Source organism: Drosophila melanogaster, chromosome 3R (assembly GCF_000001215.4).
Source record: "Drosophila melanogaster chromosome 3R".
Taxonomy (NCBI): Eukaryota; Metazoa; Arthropoda; class Insecta; order Diptera; family Drosophilidae; genus Drosophila; species Drosophila melanogaster.
The window spans coordinates 13,762,430-13,788,494 of NT_033777.3; the positions used below are offsets into that span (position 1 = coordinate 13,762,430).

A 26,065-nucleotide genomic window follows, 5' to 3' on the forward strand; every position below is an offset into this window, starting at 1 on the left:
AAGCGCTAAATCGAGTAAGTATAAGCTCAAAGCACCAAGAAAACAGCTAAGACAGGAGTAGCAGACAACACACACTACCAAACAACAAAGTTCCGAAAAAAGGACACAAATCCGACAAACACACACGATATATATACTTCCAAATGGTTATCGGTGTACTCTTTTTTATACTCAAACTTTTACAGCACGCTTGGGAAGGTTTTTGAACTAAGAAAACGTATATTTTAAACATGGCGTACTAACACTTTGACTCTTTTTTTTCGACCCACAGAGAAAGCCATGTCAAAGGCGGCCGAAAGATCGAACCAAGATGATGAAAACCGATCGGAGTCACCAAGTGAACCACTGCCGATATACCAGCAACGCGACAACTTTTACAGCTAAACACGATCGACAACGTCAACTAATTAACTAACTCCGATTAGCGAATTATACTATTCAGGCACAATATCCGCTGCATTTATCTTGAAAATCAAACTAGGAAATTTGCTAACAATTTTAACCGAGAAACGTATCAATTCTTAAATGTGACTGAGTTTTTTGGGAAGAGGGGCGTTATATACATATACTCGTATGTATCTGTTGCGAAAGGACTACGAAAAATCGAAAGTCAGATGGAGTGGGGTTAAATAATAAAGAAACGAATTTTTGCGAGACGATTGTTATTGCATAAATGATACTAAGCATATTATTATATATATACAACATATACAATATGGAAATCAAAGATTCAACATATCACTGTAAGCGTGTTACAAGTCATTTAAACGATATCAATTACACACAATTAGCGAGCGTTCTTGAACTGTAGGAAATTCGATTTTGGGTATAGGGTCAGCAATAACAGATTTAAATCGGAGTTGAGGCGAATCAAATACGTTCCTGAAGGGCTTACAATGTAGAGGAGTGACAGGTCAAAACTCATTCACGACAACTAATACAATAACTTCAAAGACTTTTGAAACGGACTTTTCGAGAGTAGCGCATTTTCTCTACAATGGAACAAACAAATGAAAAAAACACACCAACCAGAAGCAGTTGCATTAATTGAACCACTTTTGGAGCCAATATTATTATCGCATTTGATATGAACAAGTTTTTAAGATCAGTCAGCAGAATATCAACAGCAGTGGCATCAAAGTTAGTTTAGCTAGGGACTCAAGTCAGAATCCGATAACATCATACCTATAGGGCAGGAACTCTGGAATAACTATGAGTATCCGATAGAACGCACAGCGCACTCAATGCACTTTGAACTTTCGCAGCATTTTCCCAAACGTACCTATCACAATTATAAATAATAATGGACTAATATGAATACACAACTGAGGAAATATAATTGAATTGTATTGAAACGAGAACATATAAAAGGCAACGCTGAATTACGACATGCATAATGCTATTAATATACACAATCGTACACATAATTATTTAAATGTAGGTCAATTAGCCAGGCAATTAAAAAGGAAAGCGGTTGAAGTCAAATATTTGATCATGTTGATGAATGTTTTTAAAAATGAAATTGCAATACAAGTCAATGGATAAAATTATACGCAATCGCTGGTTGAATTTAATGTCTATGAAAACTTCAAAAGTTATTGAAAAATTCGCATAGCTCTATTCACAATTATAAATATTGATAATAAACTTACTAACCCGAATGAACAACGACGTAAAAATGTTAATAGAGAGTACTATATAATCTAGACGAAAACGATCCCTGCAAAATTGTACAAAAGTATATTTTAAGTTATTAGCTTTTAGTTGTTATTATCTATTTGGTACGGTATGGTTTAAAGTTCTTTTATCATTATCGCTAAGTTCCCCAATAATTCCACACAAGTTGTTTGTACATTTCGCGGTGCTATATGGATGTGTGTATGTAAATTATTTGCTCTCAAGTTTTCCCCTAAGTTTGCGCACCCACAGAAGAAGTTAAGCGAAGTCAAAGTATATATATATATATACATATACATATAGATACTGACAGATATGTCGGCTTATAATTGCTACTGCACCAGGCATATAGGCACGCATACCTCCGAAAGTGGGAGGGAAAAACATTATATAACAAGAACACACTCAACAAATATTTATTGCATATATATATATATATATAGAGATATACATAAACATATACATACATACATACAAACTGTACGTCATAATATGATAAGAGTTGAAGACGATAAACTGCGACCGAGAAATGTTATCAATAAAGATTATAGTTGAAAATTCAAATGCGCCATTGTTTCCATTGTAACATCACGAAGGTTTTACGGAACCAGGAACTGGACGACTGGTCACTTACTGCCCAGACTTATGACGAATCTCGCTGCCAATTGGCGGCTAAATTCAAGATCAATGCTAAGGGGCGGAATCTCCAACGCCGTGAATCACAATGAGTCCAACATATAGATATTAACTTTGATTTGTATTCCGGCCCGACGCCTCTGGAATGACAAATAGACCCAGAAATCGACGTAAATGCTGGCACTACGGGCGTGGGAGTGTTCATAGATGTATCGGGTGAAATGTGGAGCATTCGATAACTTTCTAAAAGAGTCTTATCACAGCCCGATATCACATTAGCATAATCGTGACTCTTGTGGCTCAGTGGATCGCCCACAAGTGCTTCAGTGATAGCCAAATTTGGATTGGCTATAATTAATACACAAAAAAAGTTTTATATACAAGTGGCCAAATTTGAACAATTTCAACACGGTTAGATGTCTCTCATGTTAGATTTTCCAGCAAGGAAAACTAAATTTAAATTGACTACTATACTTAATATTTATATAGTATAGGCAAACTTTTTAGTAATTTTTTTTTTAATTTTAATTTATTATATGCGTAAATTACGCTTGCTTCACAAGTTAGTAATTATTATACAGATATTTTCCCAAGTGTAATGGCTAACAAATACGTTAATCTGTGAGGTTTTCGCACTGCCGCACAACGCACTCAATGGGGTTCAATTCGACGACGACCGCAAAATTAACAACATTTTGTCACATTTACTGGCAATTAATGTACGTTAGCAGCTATTCCGGACCAACATCGGCCCGACTAATTACAATATGCTCAAGAAACAATCGACCTATGAACGCGGTGGCTTATGTACATACATATGTAAATTGGTAGTTGGTATGAAAAACCTGAATTATCATTAACCGATCAGGTTTATGGCGTTGAGCGGCGATGATGCGCGCAAAAGTAACTCAAAATCTGAGTGACTAAGGGAGCAGCAGATAAAAAAAAACCCCGACATGCGACATTGTCCAAGTATTAATTGTGCGGAATAAAGTGACTCGACCCGCGAGATTTAGTCGATTTTGTGCGGCTAAAGAGCGAGGTTCAAGCGAAACGTTCCACGAAAGATATATACGGCTAAAGTGGTGCAGTTGTCCAAGGAATCCAGAATAGCAGTATGTTAGCCTCAGTTGCCGCCCGTGTAAGTCCAGAGAGCGTAAATTGATGGCCCCAACCCCATTTCAATCGCATATTTCAACCAGCTGGCGCTGTTCGCTGTGATAAGCACCCAGAGTCTGCAGCTCCTCCAGGCTGCTCCGTTCCCAGGCATCGAGAATGCGTCAGTATCCGTATCTGTTAGTCCCGTATTTTCTCTTCACTTCACCTGGTTTTTTCCCCTTTGTTATTTTGCTCCGGTTTTCAGTGCCTTCACCAGTGACGATTTATTGGCCGAGGAATCGTCGCCCGTTGTTAGCCAGGTCCACGTCCAGCACAATCGGCATCGTCGCCATCACGAGGATGGCAATTACCATGGGCACAGACACCATAAGCGGCACTGGGATCACCATTTTCCGGGTCCAGACTGCCATCACCCTGCCAGATTCGGGTTTGGATTTGAGCATGGAGGACCACCTCCCCAAGGCCACCACCACAGATTCGAGCCACATGACTTCCAACCGTTTCCAAATGCCTTTGGACCACCGGAATATGAGGAGCACCGGCGGCCATTTGAAGCGCCACTGGAGCCTTTTGAAGGTAAGTGTTATTTTTGTACAAAAATTTTATATTTTTGTATCTAGTTTGTTTTGGTAAATATTTAAATTAGATCGGGTCAGAGTATTAAAGTTGGTATATTGCAAAGTGTTGAAAGAAATTATTACACCATCACTTGTTTATTTTTCAAGTTGGTCTACAGCTTTCTTTTCCTATCTCTCTGATAACAATGTTTGTCAAGTTTTTAGGGTAAATATAATAGAGTAAATAAAAATAGAGCGCGAAGTGTTTGTTTTAATTTTAATGACAATGTTAACATACTTTATTTTGTGTATCTGAATCATTTACTCATCTAGAGTATCCAATTATGTATTACACATATTATACTTACAAATCCATTAAAACTTCACATCTTATCAAAACACTTATTCCTTTTAGAAAATAAAGGGGGAATCAAGGAGCTTACAAAGCAAGCGAGCTCAAGCAGCTTAGCTCCACCACCCGCAGCTCCAGTAACGCCTTCCTCACGCACCAGCACCACCACCACGACAACCACCAGCACCACCAGATCGACTACCTTGGCACCCACCTCTTCCAGCACCGAAGAGGCACCCTTGGCCATCGACATACGCATCGGCTGACGAACCTAGACCTAAGGCTCCATTCTATCTTATGCATTAAAGTGACATTAAAGTTGCTAGCCAAACCACAAGTTATCTATCCATTACCATTATAATCGGCCAGGCGAAGCCTGGATGCGCACAGCGTAACCATATCCAGGCCACTTACAGGGATCTTCTTTTAGGGCTGTCTGCGCTAAAATATATGGTAATTCTAGAGCATAAACAACGGCAGGGGGTGACAGTAACACAAAATGCGAATGCAAAACAAACGGAAAGAAAGTGGCAAGACAACCTACCAGCTAAACTGATCTGGAATTGAGCACACTCAGTCAGCAGAAACAAAACAAAAGCCCCACTTTGCCCCACTCCTACCCGCGACCATTCCCGCAAAGTTGCGATTCTTCGGAGAATCGCACCTCTCACGCACTCTACGCAGGAACAAAGGCGCAATCCAAGAACCGGACTGCAAAAAAAAAAGAGTGTTTCGAGACCGACTCCCACTATAAAAGTCGAGCCGATCGAGAGCTTCACTGTCATTTGACGCCAAACGCGCGTCGCACGCAGAAGTCTCGAGATTCCCCCGATTTCACAATATAGTATATATATAGTTATATATTCAATTCTTCGCCGGATCGTCGTTTCGTGGAGGAGCATTTAGAAATGGGTAAGCCGCACTGTGCATACAAAGTGCAAATCGGTGAATGAACTTGAGGCGTGCAGCGTTATGGACACATAACCTTAGCCGGTCCAAAAGTATAAGACCTAACACACTGGAACGATAAGAGACTCGAACTACATTCAATTAAAAATGCGCGTCACGTCGATCTCAAAAACAAGTCTTAACGGGCAACGGGAGAGGCTTTAACGATTCTTTTATTTGAAAACAAAAACGAACATAACAAGCTGTTGTATTCCTGAAAAGTCCAAGGATGATGTGCTTAAAATAAACAATATACAATACTTACTTGGTTCATAAACTCTCAAGGAGTGCACTTCCATTAAATTCATATCTTTATAAACGTGTTCTATTTATACCTTCTTCATTGCCGCTTATTTACCACAACTCCTTTTAGTTCGATATATTCCGCTCCTACTCCTGGGAGTGCTGTGCTCCTGGCCAGCTGCCACTGTGGCCAGTGACCAGGCTTCCCGCATCGTCTGCTACTTTAGCAACTGGGCCGTGTATCGAACTGGAATCGGTCGCTATGGATTGGAGGATGTGCCCGCCGACCTGTGCACCCACATCATCTACTCCTTTATTGGTGTTAACGATAAGAGCTGGGATGTGCTGGTGATCGATCCTGAGTTGGATGTGGATCAGGGTGGCTTCAGCAAGTTTACACAATTGAAGAAATCTAATCCCAATGTGAAGCTCGAGATAGCAGTGGGTGGCTGGGCGGAAGGTGGCTCCAAGTACTCACAAATGGTGGCTGTTCGCGATCGCCGGCAAAGTTTCATACGCAGTGTGGTACGCTTTATGAAGCAGTACAACTTCGATGGATTCGACTTGGACTGGGAGTATCCGGGAGCCACGGATCGCGGTGGCAACTATGGGGATAAGGACAAGTTCCTTTATTTTGTTGAGGAACTGCGACGTGCCTTCGATCGCGAGGGTCGCGGATGGGAAATCACCATGGCGGTGCCCGTTGCCAAGTTCCGGCTGAACGAAGGTTACCACGTTCCGGAATTGTGCGAGTGAGTTGAATACGTTTCTTTATTTTTATTTCCCTTAGATATATATAAATATATTTATCATGGTTCTGGGCAGTCAGCTAGAAGAAGTTAACTTATCAAAATCCCCATATCTATCCAGAAACTTGTATTCCCTTTGATTTATTGCAGAGCGCTGGATGCCATTCACGCCATGACCTATGACCTGCGAGGAAACTGGGCCGGATTCGCCGATGTGCACAGTCCACTCTATAAGCGAAAGCACGACCAATACGCCTACGAGAAACTGAATGTGGTAAGTGTGATTAAAAAAAAAAAAAACATGTGGGGAGGATGGGACGGATTTCGATTCTGGTGCCAAACTAATTATCGTCGCCATTCAAGAACGACGGCCTTGCGCTGTGGGAGGAGATGGGCTGCCCGGCCAACAAGCTGGTGGTGGGTGTTCCCTTCTACGGTCGGACGTTCACGCTGAGCAACTCGAACAAGAACTACAACATGGGCACCTACATCAATAAGGAGGCAGGCGGCGGAGCTCCGGGTCCCTACACGAATGCCAGCGGCTTTCTGGCCTACTACGAAATTTGCACCGAGGTGATGGACAAGTCCAAGGGATGGACGGTAGAGTGGGATGACGCTGGCATGGTGCCCTACACCTACAAGGACACACAGTGGGTGGGCTACGAGAACGAGGCATCCATACAGATCAAGATGGACTTTATCAAGCAGCGGGGATACGCTGGTGCCATGACCTGGGCCATAGATATGGACGACTTCCATGGAATGTGCGGCAGGAAGAACGGCCTAACGCAAATCCTGTACGACAACATGAAGAACTATCGGGTTCCGGAACCTACAAGGCAGACAACACCAAGGGTAAAACTATATCAGTAACTATTAAATGGTCTAATAACTTAGCTTAAATCGCTTGCAGCCTGAGTGGGCAAAGCCGCCAGCAACACCGCCAAATCCAGATGAGGGCGCAGTGGTGGCACCAACTACTAGCACTACCAAGCGGCCAAAACCAAAACCGAAGCCAACTTCAAGTCCATTGAGCCCAACATCCGCTCCAGGTCCTGTTCCAACTGTTGGCAGTAGCACTCCGAAGCCAACCACAAAGGTAAAGCTTAACTGGTTTTATATTATAGATAAAGTTTTTCTTTAATATTTTAATATTTAATATTTATATCATTTCTATAGAAGCCCAAAAAGCCAAAGAAGACAACAACCACCACAACAACCACTCCTGCTCCGGAAAAGAGCACTGAGGAGCCAGAAGAAGTTGTTTACCCAGTGGATCCAGTGGAGCCCACTGATCCCGAGCAGCCTATGGGACCGCAGTTCGATCCCAACGAGATCGATTGTACCAACCGTGACTTTGTACCACATCCCAATTGCCGAAAGGTTAGTATTTAGGATAAGAAGTTCTTCAGAGCTAATAGTTTGAAAAAAGTAGTGCATACTTCAAGGCGATGGTATGTATTTTGTATTTGGATGACTTATTTCGGTTACCAAACTAAAATGTATATTGTTGCCATGAAATGAATTGGCCTTTTATTTTAAATGTTCAATATAGATACAAATAAATGTGTTTTTTGGAATACGTTTATTTTCTAGCACAAACACTTAATTATAAAACTGAAAAAATCGTATTTAAAAACAATATTTCCAAAATTTCCACAGTACTTCCGCTGTGTCCATGGCAAGCCCGTTGAATTCGAGTGCAAGGAGGGAACGGCCTTCCACACGGTCCTGAATGTCTGCGATTGGATCGAGAACAGCGACCGTTACTACTGCAGTCGAATGAAGAACAAGGAGAAGGGCAACGAGGCCCATTAACTGTCCCAAAATATATGCATAAACTATTTAAAACGAAAAATTTTAGCATAGGTTTGGAATATGTCTAGTAATACTTAGAACTAGGTATCTAAGTATTTAAAATGAATAGCATCTAAGGGTCATAAAGTAGACCAGACGAGACGAAAACCATAAAAATAAATATGATTTTAAAATCCAATAAACCAAGAACTAAATGAGCCGTTCAATAGATGTATGAGCCATCATTTCGAGAATAAAACAATGCCCGATGAGGCAGATCGTGTCTTACATAACCATTACGCATACGTAATGCACCCCGGCCTGCCGCAATTTTAGATGGGGACTTGCCATTTCTAATTAGGCTAATAAACGCAATGACTTGGGACAGATTTGCACTTGTCCGCGGCGAAGTGAGGTGGGCTGCACCAGAACTTTTAGCCTTGGAACACAACCAACGAACAGCTGTTGGTGCAATCAACCATATAAGCGAGCAATGATAAATGCTACAGCGGAATGTATAAGTTCAATCCCTAACATTTGGTTTTCATAATCTCAACTCATGTGCGGAGAGCTTGAGGGAAATGGAACCTAAGCACTTGTGACACGAAACAAATCGCAAAGGGGCCAACGCTTTGATTTCGAAATATTCTTTTTGGCTCAAAAGATGCTCTGAGTAATTTGCGGAATGAGCACCGCATTGTCTATAATTAAACATTCCTCCAAAACGAAAGTGCCGAGAGAGAAAGTGATCTAGAGCTACGAAAATATCTAATCATCAATATCTAATTAAAGTTTACTAACTGGTAATAATATATTTCAGAAATGTTGAAAATAATTTCCATTTCCCATAAACCCATTAATCTCCTCAAAGGTTTTTTGTCACGTATCCGCCGGGTTGTACCCAAAATCCCGGCAGAGAGCGCCGCCACCCGGCGAGAGGAAACCGAAATAAAAATGAAAATTCAAATCAGGCGAATGTGAAAAGCCACTCACTCACTCAACTGTGTGTGCTTTTGACAAAAATTCGTGCTACGAAAATATCAAAATCGAATAATTTTCGCGGTCACAAGGTAAATTCATGGTATATGCATGTTGAGTTACGAATTGGTTTTGGACCGGGAGAGATCGTCTCGTATACTCGTGTACGGCAAACCGAAATTTCCTTCCTTCAGACATTCAGACTAGATAGAAAATAGATGTGATAGGTGTTGGGAAAATTCGAGCTGCCCTGTTCAAAAAACGACACGCACACGACGTGCACAGACGACCCAAACGAAAAGAAAAGACGACCACGACGGCCAGAAATAAGCAAATTATTTGGCTAACAATCGTCGAAAGGGACACTAAGGATTACCCAGCCGACGATTGTTGGTTAAATTTTGCCAACGGCAGCGCGAAAACTTTCTAAATCCATAATCTAAGATATTTAATTCTAAATCAAAATCCATCGATCTGCAAAGTGAATGAAATAACGAACAAGTGCAAAATTGGAAACTGAAACTGTGACAAAATTTGTGCGAACCCAATTCAATACCTACTCAGATACTTATATATATCCATCGGACTTCCAAAAAAACACACATATATATCCAATTCATTCATCCATTGGCTCTCTGGCCTTAAATAATCGTTGGTTTTCCCAATTCTTCATCCTTTTCATTTAGTGCATTTAAACGAGCGCATATATAGCGGATGCATATATATGCAGAATACGAGCAAAAGTGTTAATTCTAATTTTCCCTAATTATTCATAATTACGGAAAACTTGTAAGGAGGATTTATGACGTGGCTAAAGTGCTAACCACGCTGGAAACTCGAGGATAATTTGTTGTGTTGATTATTATGGGGCGGCTAACCATTTGGTTCCTACTGGGACTAACGTTAATCGCCGTTTCCAATAATGGTAAGTACACTTCGAATGTTTTTTGCAGTGTATTACCCCCAGTTCCTCCCCGCGTTATATAAGGCAAAAGGGCGAGTTGGCACTTTTCGAATATCTTGACAGTTTTTCACACAGCCTGGGCAGGCATTATGCAATTTTAAAACAAAAAGCCAAGAAAAACAGAAGAAACGAGTCTGAAAAAAATATGTATTAATATATACGTTTAAAAATATTTGCCTGAGTTTGTGCGTTCTCTATACATTCTCTATTTCTTTTTTTTCGGGTCGGTATTGGTGTCTGCAAACGTCAGTGGACGACACTTTGAGCATTGGTATATTAGTATAGCCCCGTACACTTGACTTGGCCAACCAACTAGTGGCAGCACAGATACAGATACAGATGTATAACTTTTGCCGATTTTTCCTATTTTTTTTTTCTTAAGAGAACTGAGAATTTTTGCGCTTGGCCGCTCATCGTTGTCATCGTTTGTAATATTTTAAATTTAGATATTTTTAAGTTATTTTATTTGCGCTCAGCGAGTGCTTTCCATTTATCTATTTTCCCGCCTGTGTGTGCGAAATGTCTCTCTATATATTTTGTTTGGTTTGCTCAAGTTTGCAAAACAGTAAAGAAAAAGAAAAAATTGAATGATAAATGAGCAACGGCACAAATGCCGTGTACTATATATTATGGGTTAAGATGGGCTCGATTGCAGCAACATAAACACAATATGCAGGCTGGCAATCGGTTGGCAGGCGAAATTTGTATAAATAATTCTATCAATGCGGTTAGCAATGAAAAATACGAAATTGCTCAAATAGCTTCCGCCCACATACGCCCAGAAATAAATCAAAAGAATTATCCGCCGACAAGCAAACTGCACACTGAAAACTGATAGGCAAACTCATTTAAATCGCAATTAATTGAGCTCAGGTTGTTGGCAGATATATGTACGAATATCCCTCTAATCTCTCGACGACATTTGTCCCAAGTGCCTGAAAATTCCAAAGTAATTAGCCAAGCGACCTTACCATACTTTCAGTCCACCAATCACTCAAAACGCGACCTTCCATTACCAAAAAGCAAATGCTGTGGAAAGAGAATAGAATGTTCCATTGCAAATGGTTCGCCCCCGCATCCGGATTTTTCGGAGCAGTAAGGTGGCCAAAAGAAACAAAAACTGAAGAAGTAAGGCCAAAGTGGGCGAGCAGCCAACTGAATGGTATAGAAATTTACTCATCCACAAACTGGCAAAATGTGTTTGAGTTTTCATCTTTTAAAAATAAAATTCATAAATCCGCCACATACATATATATATATATTCCGAAGTGTGTATGTTTGCTTTCGACGAGTACCATAAATAATGTCAAGTTTGAGCAGATAGAATGACCTCGTTGATGGCGGTGACATCAAACCGAGAAAGTGCGACCATTGTTCTAGGATGGGGCGGTTGGAAATAACTTGGACTTTCCGATATCTGGGCTGTATGTTTGGATATACTCGTATTACAAATTGACCTGTCATGTTCTCTTTAACGATTTTCAGTTGGGTTTGTCAATGCCGATGTCGGACCAAGCGAATCAGAATGTCGACCCTACATTGAAAAGGCTATTCATGAATTGAAAACAGGTAAGGGCTATCTTGAGTATCTGAAGAATTTCAATTGCGTTAAAACCATCTTATGAATTAATAATATAGTTATTAAATCTGCTCCTTAATTGAATGATTCATCCTAAAATTTCCATGTTTTAAAAAACTCAACCATCAACATTCATACACGTGTACGTGTTAATAAATTGTATTAATAGACCAATTAACATATAGCTACAAATCAACGTCATATCTTTTTAAAATATAATGAAAATCCTTTTAGCCATTTAATTTTTTTTTATTAATCTATCGGAGTACTCATACGATTTCAGATGGTGTCAGGGATGGATCTGGAGAACTGCAATCCGATCAGCCACGTGGGGACGACGACGATGACGACGATGATGGTGGGCATTCTGCGGTTGATGAGAAAGATACGATTGAAATTGAAACTGTCGAATTGGATTCCACAGAGGACGCGAAAAGTGCCAACGATTTGGATGGAGATGGAATACCCGATGACGAGGACGATGATATCGATGGGGACGGCATTCCGAACGAAAAGGACGATGATATCGATGGAGATGGCATACCGAACGACGAGGATGATGACATCGATGGCGATGGCATCCCGAATGAAGATGACGACGATATTGATGGGGATGGTGTGCCCAACTCCAAGGACGAGGACATCGATGGGGATGGTGTGCCCAACTCCAAGGACGAAGACATCGATGGCGATGGCAAGGCAAATCACGGTAAGAATCATGGTACTCCTGATCCACCTACAATGCTCTCATCTAAGATTTTATCTCACAGAGGATGATGATCTAGATGGTGATGGCACTCCAAATCATGGTAGGACCATAAATTATATTTAATATTTGCTGTTGTATATTTATATAGCTTCATTTATACGCTTTGTATATTTGGTTTTTAGGTTTATTTTTATCTGATATTACTTGCAGTTTAATTTCTAAACTATTCGCATTTATTATTTCAGATTGAAGCTATTTTGCGCTATAATTCGTTGTTTATTTCAACATTTTAGCTTACTTATGAACGAATTTTTATGTTTCTTCAGTCTCTCACTAGTTTTTTAAATATTTCAGAGGACGAAGATCTCGACGGGGACGGTGTGCCCAACGAGGAAGATGATGACCTCGATGGTGATGGCAAAATAAATCACGGTGGGTTAACAGACATATTTTTAAAGGCTAAATATTAATTAAAAATTTAAATGTACAGAGGATGAAGACCTCGATGGTGATGGAGTGAAAAATGACGAAGACGAGGATCTGGATGGAGATGGCAAAGTAAATCACGGTAAGAATAATTATAGCATAAAAAGTCTTGAATTATTATAAAACATTTTTTATTTGAACTTGTTTTTTATTTTCAGAGGACGAAGATCTTGATGGAGATGGCGTGAAGAATGAAAAGGACGACGATTTGGATGGCGATGGTACCAACAATTCTCGTATGTATATATTGACTTAGAATAGCTAAAAACTGTTTTAGTAATCTTAATGTAAACCTAACCATTTCAGAGGATGAAGACCTAGATGGTGATGGTGTGCCAAATGAAAAGGATGACGATCTGGATGGAGATGGCATCCTGAACGAGCACGACGGTGATGTGGATGGCGATGGAGTTCCCAATGAACACGATCACAAGGATAGCGGTGAGAATGCCGATGATGATGATGACGACGATGATGAGGATGACAAGGAGGCGGTCAAGAAGCGAAGCAAACGTGAAGTGGATGCTGCTCCTGTTCTGGACATTGAGGCTCCACCAAGTCCCGCCGAAGAATTTCCCGTAGAGGAAGAAATCGTCAAGGAGGCATCTGCCGAAGAGGAAGCCGAAGTTGAGGCTGTGAAAGAAGAGGAGCCCGAGCAGGAAGCTGTTCAGGAACCCGAACCGGAACCGGTAGTGGAACCAGAAGCGGAAGTGCAACCCGAACCAGTCCAGCAGGAAGAAGAGAAGGCCGAATCTGCGGAAGCGAAGGAGGAGGAAAAGCCAGCACCAGTTGAGGAGGCTGAGGCTGAGGAGGAATCTGTGCAGCCTGAAGCCGCTCCCAAAGAACCCGAAGCTGTCCAGGAGGAAGCACAGGAAGATGAACCACAAACCGATGGCGCACAAGATGCCGCTGATGATGATGATGACACCAAGCCAGAGGATGAGCTTCTTTGGGTAAATCTCTACAAAGATGTATATAGTATTTTAATAATAATTAATTTATAATTTTTAGGAAGGACACATTCCCGAGAACCGACGCAGTCGCCAGCACATCACCGAACTGCTCCAGTTGGATGAGGAGTTCAATGCCCGTGAGAAGGCTACCGACAACGTTGCTGAGATCATCCTGCGGGACATTAAGCGCATCTACGAGAATGCTGTCAAGCCCCTGGAGACCCTGTACAAATATCGCGATCTGAGCAACCGCCACTTCAGCGATCCCGAGATCTTCTCAAAGCCACTGATTCTATTCATGGGTCCTTGGTCCGGCGGCAAGTCGTCCATTCTTAACTATCTGACCGACAATGAGTACACGCCGAACTCTTTGAGAACTGGTAAGTACAAAAATGAATGGTAAATTTATGTAATTAAATTTATTTATGTATATATTACATCTAATTTCCTTATAATATACATATATTGCCGCTGAATTTGTATTTTACATTCTTTTTTTTAAATATTCTAAACAAATCCGTATAGAAATTCCATTTTCCATTTGGACGGTTGCAAATGATTTGTATACAATTTCCTATTAAACATTTGTTTATACATTTCTTTGACCCGCAACAGGTGCTGAACCCTCTCCGGCCTACTTCAACATTCTGATGTGGGGCAATGAGACGGAGGTTCTGGACGGCACTCAACTGGCGGCGGACTACACCTTTGCCGGCCTCCAGAAGTTCGGTCAGGGATTGGAGGAGCGCCTGCGTGGTCTGAAGATGAAGAGCAAGATCCTCGAAAAGGTAGGCCAAATGCAAACATATCTCGCTGGGCAGATCAGGGAGAGATGCTTATGGGCGCCGCTAAGCATTAACTTGTCGCCCAGGGCAGCAGCCCGTCGATTGGGAAACTGCAAACAGCTGGCCACCTGCCAAACGGAATTTATAGCTTTTAGCACACAAGCTGTGGGCATTAATTTTGTTATTAATAAATTAAATGCGGAACAGGGCAGAGAGTACACAGTACACAGATAGCAAAGCTAAAATGGCTGAGAATTACTATATTTAAGCGCTTGACGATGCGTTTTTCAGGTCAACATCGTCGAGATACCCGGCATTCTAGAGGTGCGCAAGCAAGTGTCCCGCGTCTTCCCCTTCAACGACGCCTGCCAGTGGTTCATCGATCGGGCGGACATCATCTTCTTGGTCTACGACCCGGCCAAGTTGGATGTGGGCCCCGAGACGGAGGCCATTCTCGACCAGCTGAAGGGGCGCGAGTACCAGACGCGCATCATCCTCAACAAGGCAGACACCGTCAAGCCCGAGGAGTTGTTGCGCGTCCAGGGCGCCCTCATCTGGAACATCTCGCCATTGATGTCCTCCGCCCAGCCGCCGCTGATGTACACCACCTCGCTGTGGACCCATCCCTACCAGGATGGTGCTCCCGCCCGCCTGCTGCTCGCCCAGGAGCGCGCCTTCTTGCGCGACCTGCGCACAGCCATCGACAAGCGCATCGAGCACAAGATCGCCAGCGCACGTCGTTTTGCGGTGAGTACTCGGGCGTATGCGTGATACGATTACGATTACTTTGTTGAGAGAAGGTGTAAATGGGCAATGTTATAAGAACCTTCAGTGAATATTTGAATATGTGATAGAAATGAGCATACATAATCAATTCAAAAACCATTTCCTATTATAGTTATTGTAATGAATTGATAATAAATTAAATCCATCCATTTGCATTCACAGGTGCGTGTGCGCAACCACGCCAAGATGGTGGACTGCTACCTGAACACGTTCAACAACCACAAGACGCTGTTTGGCAACAAGAAGCGCATCGCCGATGACATCATCGATCATCCGCAGAACTACCACATCTACGAGGGACTCTCCACACTGACGAACATCTCGCGCTACGATCTTCCGGATCCGGAAGTCTACCGCGACTTCTTCCGCCTGAATCCGCTGTACGAGTTCAAGAAGCTGAGGGACACCTGCACCTACTTCCGCGGCTGTCCGATCACCAAACTGGACCTGGCCATTGCCTACGAACTGCCCGAATTGGCCGGCAAGTACAAGAAGATGTCCGAGGCTGCGTTGGCCGCCATTGAGGCCCAACAGCAGGATGGAACCATAGGCCAGGCCGAGCCTAAGAGGACGAGTTGAGGTGTTGGCTCCTCCCAGAGGAGAAAACCTGCCATTTAGTTTGTTTTAGTGAGAGATAGAGAGAGAATGTGACATCGGCACCGGAAACCGTCTATAGGGAATTAATATCGAGAAGGGAGAAATGTTATAGAACCCCCAGAAATCGGTAGAGAACAACAGCGCAAGACAAAAAACAAGGACATTGTTTGAGGAGAGAGAGGTATAGCTTAGCTAAAGAGAGAGAAAGCCGGATAAAGTGTGTGAGAGAGAGGGCGAAATGAAAGAGAGGGAGGCAAGAGCGTTTTGAAAAAACAAGCAACTTTTGCTTTGGAGAACTTTCAATTTCAACCGCCTTGCAGGAAATATTTATTTTCATTTAATTTACTACAACTTAACCGAACTGAGAGCTTTATGAGAGGGAAACTAATACAATATCGAGAGCAAAACACACACACAATAAATAATTTCATATTTATCCAAGTAGAGAGGGAACATAGAGTCTTTTCTAGGCGAGTAGATCAGCACTTATCCCAAATCTGAGAGCAATAACTAATAGACGAACTATCGACGACCTCTAACCCACAAAGCATAACCCTAAAATCCGACCCCTCATTGGCTAATAGCAGCGTATAATTCCCATGTTCCCGGTTTTTTTTCATCTTTTCTTTCCTCAAATAGTAAAGGACAACAGCGCAGAGTTTTGATTTTGAGATCTGAGATTTGAGTTTTGAGCAAATGGAATTTCGTAAAGTTATAATTTCTTTGGTTTCTTGTTTCTGTCCCTGGCGAATTTTCGTAGCTTATAAGACTTTTTGATAAAAGCAAACAGTGAAGACGATAATAATGAATTTAACCTATTTAAATAGAACAAATAATCTTGTTGACGAGCGAGATCAGCTCCTATACATAAAATACAAATAATCAATTTGACACACTGAAAGCCTATGTAAAAAATGAACTGTGAGAGCGGGTGAAATACACAAATAAATAAAAACAACAGAAAACCCCAAGCAATCGATTGTTTTATTATTCAAAATCAGTTGATTTTTAAACGATTTGTATTATTGTTTCGGAAAACAAATTACAAATGAGTAAAGGGCAATTTAGTTTGTTTTATAATAGTTTTTATGTAACAATCATCCGTTATCATTTAGTAATCATCTTCAGAGCAAGAGAGTTAATCAATAAAATTTTTCAAAGTGTATTTTTACATTCATTACATTTTACATTCGGTATTTTTGATAGTATTTTTGGCTCAAATCTGGCATCTGTTATGCTGGCAGGGTGACCATGATGATACCACTCTGTTAAAACATATGTTCAAATTACCTAACAAAATTTGACAACACACGCGAATCAGGAAAGTGGAAAGGCAATAAACCCGGCCGGAATCAGGAGAAAATGCATACGGATCTTTCCTCACATCTGCACACGCCCGCTTGCAACAAGTTGATCGAGGAACTCCAGGCCTGCCACGAAAATGTAAGTAACCGGGATTTTATTTTATAACCGGGATTTATGCGAATTCTGCTTGCAGAACGCCTTCGCAAAATTTGTGGGCGTGTGCAACTCCATTGACGACAAGGTGGTCAAGTGCCTAAAAGGCGAGAGAATCGCCCGATCCGCCGCTAATCGCGCCAAAGCCCGTGAACGTCAGGCGAAGTACAAGGAAAAGTTGCTCCAGCAGGAAAGTAACTAAAGGAAAGAAATCAACCAGGATGTCAGTACAAGCAGATGATCCACTGGAGCCATTCTACTTCGAGCACGAGGAGCAGGAGATCTGCGGGAAGCTCGTAGCTCCCATTACAGATAGCTTCCAGGAGGATTACCCCAGTGTTGTAGATCGTTTTTTCACCAGATATTACTACTTCAAGGGAGATGTTCCCTACCAAGTGCTCTACCACTCCAATCGCATTTGTCTGATTTGCCTGGCTCCCGAGCACCCTGCTCTAGCTCAAGGCATCTCATCGGTCAACTTTGATATAGGGAACGTAGATCGCAGCCAGAATGTGGTCAAGGGAAAGGGTAAAAAGGGCGGAATGATCCTACAGGCGGAGTCCACCTTGGCACTGCTCACCACAGCAAATGGAGGGACTTACAAGGTGCCCAGCTGCATTCGGGGCAAGCTGGTAGAGGTGAACACCGCCATTGTGGAGGAGCCAAAGCTTCTGGAGCAACTCCCCGAGGGAGCCGGCTACTTCGCCATTCTTCTGCCCAAAATCGAAAACTGCGATGCAATCAAGGCGAGTCTTTTAACCCAGGAGCAGTATGAGGAGCGCCTAAAATCGAAAAACGAAGGTCTACCTCAAATTGAGTCCACCGGGGACCACGCTCAAAACAAAAATAAGGAGATTCAGGCGTGATTTTGACCCTTGTTTTGTTGTGCTTCTTCTATAAGGCCTTTGTATTTTAAATTAATGATTCATACATATATTATATTGCTCAAAGTCAATGAGGACTTAAATAATAATAATTTTGACAGTAAACCACAAATAATATTTTCTGAAACTTGTGAATTTTGTTAATACTTATGGTCAAATGTAATGTCGGGTCTACTATTTAATTTCCAGTAAATTTTATTTCTTAACAGCCTGTTAACTCCGGTGCATTTACAGAACTCTGCCCACTTAACAGCACGCTCCGTAATAGTTGGCAACTCAATGCAACACGTGTGGACGATAAACAGCTGTTCGGGCGGCAATTTAGTGGAAGCGAAACAAAACCAAATTCGTTAACTAAATCTTAAAAATGTCAGCTAATAAGCAAAAGAAATTGAGTACCATGGAGGTGGACCCCAACGAGGATGTCTCCAGTTCCAGCGAGGATGATGACGACGACGAACCGCATCCAGATGCCTATAAGGGAAACGAGGTAATCTAAGTGCCTCCAAAATATGAAAAGCAAATGTGTTTCAAAATTAATATCCGGCTAGGAGGTGCAAATCGACTTTGAGGGACGAGCTCCAGTAGATCCCGATGCCCAGGGAATCTCTCAACTCCTGCAGCGACTATTCCTTCGTGCCCACATCAACTGCAACCAAATGGCGGATTTGATCATAGGTGAGCACTCCAAGGTACTATCTTGATCTATCTATCAGCACAACTTTTTTTGTTTCCAGCCCAAAATTTTATAGGCAGTGTGATCTGCCAGTGCGACGACGAGGGCACCGAAAGCGAAACGGAGGACGACAACATGGTCGAGGATGGCACCATCTTTGGAATCACCTCTGTGCTGAACCTGACCGCCAAAAAGGATCAGCCCAGCATCGCCCAGTTAAGGACCTACATACTGGATCGCGCCAAGACGCACGCTTCTCCGGAGGTTCAGCAGCAGTTGAAGGAGATTCTAGACAGCGAGCAGCGCCATGTGGGATTCTTGATCAACGAGCGCTTTATCAATATCCCTGCCCAGATCTCCGTGCCACTGCTGCAGAGTTTGCAGCAAGAAATCGAAGCCGCCAAGGCCAAGAAAATGAAATACGACTTTGGCACTCTGCTGCTGCTGGTTAAGTTCTACAGGAAAGAGTCGAAGAAGGGCAAACCGGGCGAGGACGTGTACACCAACGCTGAGGATGAGTTGCTTTCGGATCGGGCTAAGTTCTCCTTCGAGTATTCCATGGCCTCTGAAACCGATTCGGGCATGTCTGGCGATTGGCTGGAAGGCGATGCCGTGATGACGCCCTACAGGAAACTCCTGGTCCTGGAGGCCAAAAAACTTCCGCAGCTTATTGACGATATACAACGCTTTATTAATGGCGAATAAATATTTTTTACATTTAAAACTGCTGTGTTATTTGGCCTTAATATAACACCCCGACAAATATCTAATTAAGAAGTAATAATGTCCGGTCTCTAACGACCGATAAGCTTCTATTTCTTTGTAGTCCCATACAAAGAGTATCAAAAATTCGAACCGAAAGCTTTCCACATCCTTTATGACAATTGGCAACGCGGGCAAACCACAAACAGCTGTCACTTGGCCGGCATTTGAAAGCTTCGCACATGCCGGCTGGTCTACTGTGAAAAAAAAACCTGGTTGCCATTCCTTTGTTTTTTGCCACTGGTTAGTTTTGGCCCAGAAACTGCATCCACCGTGGACGTGACTGGCAAGAGGAACCCACAATAACAATTCCGAAGACCGAGCGACGTGAGTAGACTTTGCCTTTATTGTTTACAAGTTATATCCGAGTTCTAGAATTACGTACATAGCGAGCATACTGGCGATTATTCATCGCTCGTGCGATTTGTTTTCATTCGAAAACGCAAGTAGCAATTAAAAAAAAAAAACCTAAAGCCCGGCTCGCTAGTAAAATGTATAAAAAGCTTGGCCACCCAGCCAGAACATTGCAAATCGTCGCGGAGAGCTATCACAATCGCTCCTTATCGCCAGCTTTCCGTTCCAGATCCCGCTCCCAAGTTTCCAGTTTCCAGCTGCAGCGCTTTGTTCCCATCAGGGAGGTTCAGTGACGCCCCACTTGCCGATCAACCAAGTCGCGTGAGCTGCCTGCGAAAAAGTACTCATCATGGGTATCGAAAAGTGAGTATTTATTACCAACAGTTATTAGAGGGTGTGTTTTAAGTTAGCGCGGATCAGTTATCTAGCCACCGCTTAGCGACCGATTGGAAAAGCTCTCAAAGATTCGCCATCTTTTACAGTGAGGGTTAGTCGCTTAGCATCCATCAATTGCTATCTTATTTACCTTTCCCATAATTCCAAAACGAAATTAGAATGTTTTTAGTACTGCATATCTCAGCGTTTATCAGTTTTAATTAGTTGCCGGCAAGGAATAGATGTCATGAAAATTCCAAACTTTATCTTTTCCCAAAATAAAAACAATGTTTGGCGAAATACTGTATAAAAGTTAAAGGGGGGAGGTCACTTAATTTTATCATTATTACTTAGATAACGAGTTCTTGCTACTTCTGGAAACAGATATATATAGATCAACTTTTATTGTTTGATATGGGGCACTTCAAAAGATAACACAATTAAATGGTCAGCGACATAGGATTATTCTCCAAAATATTATAGACCCAGTTACCTAAGGATTGGTATTTAGTAGAAACACTTGAATAAGATTACAAATATTCTAAATAAGTACTTTAACACCATTTGTGCTAATACTTGGTACACTTGTTTCTAAATTGGAAATCGGTTTGTGATTATGGTCATTTCGAAAGCTTATCGCGATTCTTTATAGCACTTCGAGTTAAGATAAGCCCAGCGCCAGGAATGAGGGTAAACGAAAGGGGAACACACTGAAACATGGCCATGGTTGCTCCTAATACAGTGGGGACATTTTCTTTTGAAATAATAAATTGAAATACAAAGGCAACAGGCTGTTATGCAATATGAACGACTGCATCAGTTAATAAAGCAAATGTGACGTGATAAAATTCAATTCAATTAAACGCTATTGCACATTTAGTTGACACCCAGAAATGTTTCTTAATGAATACCAATAACGATTCCGTTGCGCACTTTAACTCTACTCTACGTGTGCCCCTCCAGAATTCTACCATGCACCCTCCGGCTGAACAAGCTGATGAGTCTGGCCGGCAACGACTGCCTGTGCATCATCGATCGCAATGCGGTTCCCAATGAACTGAAGGCCACCTTCGAGGAGCACCGCAAATTCGACAAGTCCTTCGACAGCAGCATATCCTGCTTTAAGGTGCCCAACGTGGATCAACCTGTGGTCTATGCCCCCGTCTCCGAGCTCACCGACTACGACGATGTGAGGAGCTACCAGGAGGCGGCCAAGCGGTCCATGGAGAAGGTTCTCAAGGTGGGTTTTTTTTTTCTATACATATTGTGTGAATTATGAAAGAAAATGTATATGTATTCTTTGCCAGGCTGGATTCCACACGCCGTTGCTGTTTGTGCCCAAGGTTAAGCGCTTCCCCGAGGTCGAACTCTGCACCGTTCTGGGAGCTCTGGAGCAGCTTTATGTGGTAATATGGATTATGTTTACTTTTATTTCAATCAATGTGCTAAAACACGTTTTTTAGCCCATTCAATTGCGCGAGGCAGGAACTTTGAAGGACCCCCGTGTGACCACGCTCAGTGTCCAGATCGATGATCCAAGGGCCGAAGCTATTTTCCAGGAAGCTCTCATTCTGGAGGCCGGTCGCTTTGTGGCCCGCGACATCGGAGTTGGGGACCCGGAGCGCATGACGCCCATCCAGGTGGAGAAGTACATCAAGCCGTTGTTCGACAAGCTCAACGTGAATGTGATCAGTGACACCCAGGTGTTGCAGAAGGAGTATCCCCTGTTTGCCGCCGTAAACCGGGCTGCTGATGCAGTGGAGCGTCATCGTGGTCGCATCATTTTCCTGGAGTACAAGCCTCCAAAGCCGGCGAGAAAAACTCTGATGCTGGTCGGCAAGGGTGTTACCTATGACACCGGTGGTGCTGACATCAAGGCCGGTGGTGTGATGGCCGGTATGTCGCGCGACAAGTGTGGAGCGGCTGCTGTCGCTGGATTCATGCAGGTGGTCAGTCAACTGCAACCGGATGATATCCATGTTGTGGCTGCCCTGTGCATGGTGCGCAATTCCGTGGGCGAGGAGTGCTACGTGGCCGATGAGGTTATCACCTCGCGAGCTGGTCTTCATGTGAGGATTGGAAATACTGATGCCGAGGGTCGCATGTGCATGACCGATGCCCTGTGCCGCATGAAGGAGTTGGTCGTGGAGCAGAATCTCCCGGATCCGCATCTTTTCACCATTGCCACCTTGACTGGTCACGCCTTCATCTCGGCAGGTGAGGGTCAGTCGATTGCCATCGATAACAGCGTGGCCCATCGGGAGGATCACGCCAGAAGACTGCAGGCTGCTGGACAGGCCTTCGGAGAGCCCTTCGAAGTGTCCATTCTCCGTCCCAGTGACTTCTCTTTTAACGCTGGAAAGGTGATTGGCGAGGATTTGGTGCAGGCCAATAATGCCCCGTCGGTGAGGACTCCTCGCGGTCACCAGGTGCCCGCCGCCTTTATGATTAAGGCTTCTGGACTGGACAAACACGGGTTGGATTCAATGCTGCCCATTAAGTACACCCATATTGATATCGCCGGCAGTGCCGGTGAGCACCCAGCGATGCCCACAGCTGCCCCTCTTGTTTCCCTGGTGAAGACCCATCTGCAGAAGTAAATCATGTCCACCTAATATTCAGGAGGATGTGTACACGATCACCACAAACAGTACTTATACACCCACGTGCTTAGCTAACCAACAATATTATCCTACTAACTGCATCACTGTTTTTTAATAAAGGCAAAACCGAGTTCAGATTGTATTCATAAATGTATGTCACTAATTTGGTAATCGTTTACAAATAAATGTGAAAATGATTTGTTTTTTTCCTTAAGCTTACAAAGCAAATATCTCATTATATTCATCAACATGGAAATATAAACATTATATCATCCCATTATAGAGAATAACCACCCTACATATATTTGTTAAGTATACAAGAAAGCCGCGTGGGTATTCGGTCTTTTTTATTTCTTTTTTATTATTACTGCATTTCCCAGCTGCATTGTTTGCATAATTGGCGGGTGCCCTGCATTTCGAGCTCTTGTTGGCCATCTACGGTATGGCTCGTACTCCTGCTCTTCCCCTTTCGCAGCCTTTTCTCTTCAGCTTTGCAGCGCCTTCTTTTTTTGTAGCTTGGCCCACAGCCTAGAACCCGTTAGTCGCTTCTTGGCCATGCTCTTCGCTTTGGGCCCCGTTCCCGGGAGCTTGGCCCAGCAACTTGGCGTGGATTGGCTTGGTTGGGGGATGGGGATGTGGATGGGGCCCGCTTGTCAGCTGTCGCATGTGTCTTGGTACCGTTATTGCCTGGCTTTGGAAACTCGGTCAAGAGTGTCTCATTCATGCTGTGATTGCATAATATACCGTTGGCTCCCGTTGGCCTTCTTCTGGCTTCTGACTGCGGCCTCTTCCCGTTCTTGGCCGTTCTCCCGTACCAATACCAACTTGGTTCCAACCTCTTTCTCCATCTGCGATGGGTGCGCTTCTGGGTAATTTATTGACAGTCACACTGGCCACTTTTGGTCATCTGGCCAAGTCGGAACACTTGGACTCTGACCGGGCTAACGGTACTTATTATTGATGAACGCAAAAGTCTTTTTCGTTGACTTGTCTCCCATTTACAATCCGTTAGTGTGAATTTATTGCCAAGGCGGCACGAACCAAGAAGAAGGCCTCAGCAGCAACAGAAGTGGGAGAAAAGAGGGAAGATCTCTGGTCTTGGGAGGCTTTCTGGCTTCTTGACCACTTAACGGACCATCAGTTGACCTGATTATGGCAGGACTGGTTCCTGGACGCTTCCTGGCCACTATCCGCCAAATCTGGTTCATGCGGCAGATGATTAATCGATTTTATTGGCATCCATTTTTATGGGCTTGTATTGAGATTGCGGAAAACCGTATGGCGTATATTTGTGGTTAAAGAAATCGTCAAAAATCTTACACGTAAAATTATAGCGATCTTAACGTAGTTTAATTTAAATGATTTTGTTGGAATATGTGAGGTAGCATTGAATGTTGGTTCAAAGCAGCTGACATGACGCCTGGCCCCCCAGTAAGATATCAAAAACAACAGACCAAGGAGCAACAACAGCAATGAGGAACAACAATCCGGTATGGACAATCACCAAAACACCTTGTCAATTGGGCGCTTGTCTTTTGGAAGCAGACGAACTGGCTCCAAGTGAGTGCTGCAGTTGCTCCCCGATCCATAAAGTCGCGAAAACGGCAAATGAAGAAAACATACCATTGGGGACCTGGGACTCAAGACGTCGGCGGTGGCGGCGACGGCATTAATAATAGCAAACAACAGACAAGCAACACCAAATGAGGGGGGCTGTGTTGCTGCTGCTGCTGCTGCTGCTGCTTGTTGCAACTTGCAACTCTTGCACCGGCAGCAGCAGCGTCAGCAGCAACAGCAACCACTTGGAGCAGCAAACGACAGAAATGATCTTAAATGAATGCGGAAGTTTTTCTTGGGGTTTCGTAACCAGCTACAGCAGCAGCAGCAACTACAGCAACTGCCGCAGCAGCAGCAGCAACACCAAAGAGGTCGCAATTCCAGTGGCAGCAATGTTGCTACATTTATGTACATGTGTTTGTCGGCCAGTCGATGCCGTGAGCCCATAATCATAGATGCTGCCGGCTAGGTCGAAAGCAGCAGCCCAGTCCATGGACATATTAAAATTAATCCAATGATTGCAGCGGCAGCCGCTTGAAAATTGTTAGCCAATTTGGTAGCCCCTTTGGCAGGCTGTTCGTCGTAGCCAGTTGGCCTCACTTCAATGAGCAGGGAGCGTGTGAATCGGAAGCTGAGGCACCCAGCTGCCAATAGTCATTTGATCCTGGCCCAAAAGCTCGGCCAGTTTCCCATGTGCCCAACCAGTTGGAAGATGATGCAGCAGTTAAAGCAGCAACAAGAGCAACAGGAGCAGCAGCAGCAGCATCAACAGCAGCAGCTGCTCAAATCATCGAGTTCTCGAACGTACCAAGTTCAAGGCTGCCAGGATCCATATTGAATGTCCTCCCCCGCCTGCAGTTGTTCATTCATGAACGAGAACCCACGAATCCCTATGCGTGGGTGGGCCAAAACAGATCCTGCCTGAGAACAGACAAATTTCTGCATAAACTCATAAATATCAAGTTGATCTAAACGGGATACGGGATCCCAGAGGCGCCGGCGCCCTGAACTTGAAAATCCAACAAGGCCGACCAGTCACGTACCAAGCAACTTGACAACTCATAAATAAACGCTAAATTATGAACTCCAGTCGAATTTGGAAAAGGAATTGAAATGTTTTTGCCACACCACACAGATTTTCCTCTGTCAGCAGCGTTTCAGGAAAACCAAACAATCGGCAAACCCACAGCAGGCTGGGCTGGTATGCACGGAAAAGAAATGGGTAATTTCATAATATAATAAATGTACTTAAAAGGGAGTAGAATGTTTTTAAAAATGTAAAAAATAATATATGCTTATATAATATATTATATATATATATTATAATATATCTTTTTAAAAGAGATTTCAATAATGACAAAATAAATTACCACCCTATAATATGATATTTAGCTTGCACTTATATAATTTCCAAAATCCTTACCTAAGCATTTATGGCCAAAGTGTTGAATGAGTTTAGAATATTTCTCTGTGTGCAGAGA

General features: G+C 43.1%; 8 protein-coding genes and 1 long non-coding RNA gene across 19 annotated transcripts in view; 8 read left to right on the plus strand and 1 right to left on the minus strand.

Annotated features, from left to right (window-relative positions):
- kmr (kramer) overlaps positions 1-2,238 on the plus strand; it is a 49,461-nt gene extending 47,223 nt beyond the window's left edge. For all 4 annotated transcript variants that reach the window (NM_142053.2, NM_001275622.1, NM_001104308.3 and 1 more), the window contains one exon: positions 272-2,238. Coding sequence is in view for 1 of the 4 variants with exons in the window: in NM_001104308.3 (NP_001097778.1) it covers positions 272-384 (113 nt within the window). In the remaining 3 variants the exon portion in view is untranslated. The remainder of the gene's footprint in view (positions 1-271) is intronic.
- Positions 2,239-3,326: 1,088 nt separating this feature from the next.
- On the plus strand, positions 3,327-4,674 carry CG9312 (uncharacterized protein). The gene is made up of 4 exons (NM_142056.3): positions 3,327-3,454; positions 3,516-3,592; positions 3,677-4,008; positions 4,405-4,674. Exons 1-4 carry the CDS (start codon positions 3,431-3,433, stop codon positions 4,605-4,607), a joined length of 636 nt encoding a protein of 211 aa, NP_650313.1. The 5' UTR covers positions 3,327-3,430; the 3' UTR covers positions 4,608-4,674.
- Positions 4,675-5,119: 445 nt separating this feature from the next.
- Cht5 (Chitinase 5) lies at positions 5,120-8,303 on the plus strand. The gene is made up of 7 exons (NM_142057.3): positions 5,120-5,253; positions 5,663-6,284; positions 6,432-6,555; positions 6,645-7,136; positions 7,195-7,380; positions 7,461-7,664; positions 7,944-8,303. Exons 1-7 carry the CDS (start codon positions 5,250-5,252, stop codon positions 8,097-8,099), a joined length of 1,788 nt encoding a protein of 595 aa, NP_650314.1. The 5' UTR covers positions 5,120-5,249; the 3' UTR covers positions 8,100-8,303.
- Positions 8,304-9,065: 762 nt separating this feature from the next.
- Positions 9,066-16,888, plus strand: CG9297 (uncharacterized protein). 5 transcript variants are annotated; one of them, NM_176498.2, is made up of 14 exons: positions 9,169-9,220; positions 9,743-9,981; positions 11,506-11,589; positions 11,883-11,957; positions 12,024-12,308; positions 12,370-12,408; positions 12,663-12,740; positions 12,799-12,876; positions 12,953-13,030; positions 13,101-13,747; positions 13,806-14,127; positions 14,363-14,535; positions 14,824-15,279; positions 15,481-16,888. In NM_176498.2, exons 2-14 carry the CDS (start codon positions 9,921-9,923, stop codon positions 15,895-15,897), a joined length of 2,793 nt encoding a protein of 930 aa, NP_788675.1. In that variant the 5' UTR covers positions 9,169-9,220; positions 9,743-9,920; the 3' UTR covers positions 15,898-16,888. The 5 variants fall into 5 exon arrangements, with proteins under 5 accessions (NP_001262553.1, NP_788674.1, NP_788675.1 ...); NM_001275624.1 differs by lacking the exon at positions 9,169-9,220 and adding an exon at positions 9,066-9,148 and having other exon boundaries at positions 11,883-12,308; NM_176497.2 differs by having other exon boundaries at positions 9,168-9,220; positions 11,883-12,308.
- Positions 16,889-17,194: 306 nt separating this feature from the next.
- On the plus strand, positions 17,195-18,366 carry CG42375 (uncharacterized protein). The gene is made up of 2 exons (NM_001144576.2): positions 17,195-17,358; positions 17,414-18,366. The coding sequence occupies exons 1-2, from the start codon at positions 17,278-17,280 to the stop codon at positions 17,573-17,575; spliced, it is 243 nt and encodes an 80-aa protein (NP_001138048.1). The 5' UTR covers positions 17,195-17,277; the 3' UTR covers positions 17,576-18,366.
- CG9288 (uncharacterized protein) lies at positions 17,195-18,366 on the plus strand. The gene is made up of 2 exons (NM_142059.3): positions 17,195-17,358; positions 17,414-18,366. The coding sequence occupies exon 2, from the start codon at positions 17,595-17,597 to the stop codon at positions 18,237-18,239; it is 645 nt and encodes a 214-aa protein (NP_650316.1). The 5' UTR covers positions 17,195-17,358; positions 17,414-17,594; the 3' UTR covers positions 18,240-18,366.
- Positions 18,367-18,534: 168 nt separating this feature from the next.
- On the plus strand, positions 18,535-19,653 carry CG9286 (uncharacterized protein). Its single transcript, NM_142060.4, has 3 exons — positions 18,535-18,747; positions 18,809-18,935; positions 18,995-19,653. Exons 1-3 carry the CDS (start codon positions 18,625-18,627, stop codon positions 19,636-19,638), a joined length of 894 nt encoding a protein of 297 aa, NP_650317.3. The 5' UTR covers positions 18,535-18,624; the 3' UTR covers positions 19,639-19,653.
- A 205-nt stretch (positions 19,654-19,858) lies between these two features.
- Positions 19,859-23,247, plus strand: Dip-B (Dipeptidase B). 4 transcript variants are annotated; one of them, NM_169558.2, is made up of 5 exons: positions 19,859-20,022; positions 20,266-20,412; positions 21,388-21,664; positions 21,732-21,830; positions 21,888-23,247. In NM_169558.2, the coding sequence occupies exons 2-5, from the start codon at positions 20,399-20,401 to the stop codon at positions 23,022-23,024; spliced, it is 1,527 nt and encodes a 508-aa protein (NP_731864.1). In that variant the 5' UTR covers positions 19,859-20,022; positions 20,266-20,398; the 3' UTR covers positions 23,025-23,247. The 4 variants fall into 4 exon arrangements, with proteins under 4 accessions (NP_731864.1, NP_650318.1, NP_731863.1 ...); NM_142061.3 differs by having other exon boundaries at positions 20,279-20,412; NM_169557.2 differs by lacking the exon at positions 19,859-20,022 and having other exon boundaries at positions 20,211-20,412.
- Positions 23,248-23,376: 129 nt separating this feature from the next.
- lncRNA:CR45590 (long non-coding RNA:CR45590) lies at positions 23,377-24,154 on the minus strand. Its single transcript, NR_125160.1, has one exon. It is a non-coding gene; the product is annotated as a long non-coding RNA:CR45590 (long non-coding RNA).
- Positions 24,155-26,065: the final 1,911 nt, after the last annotated feature.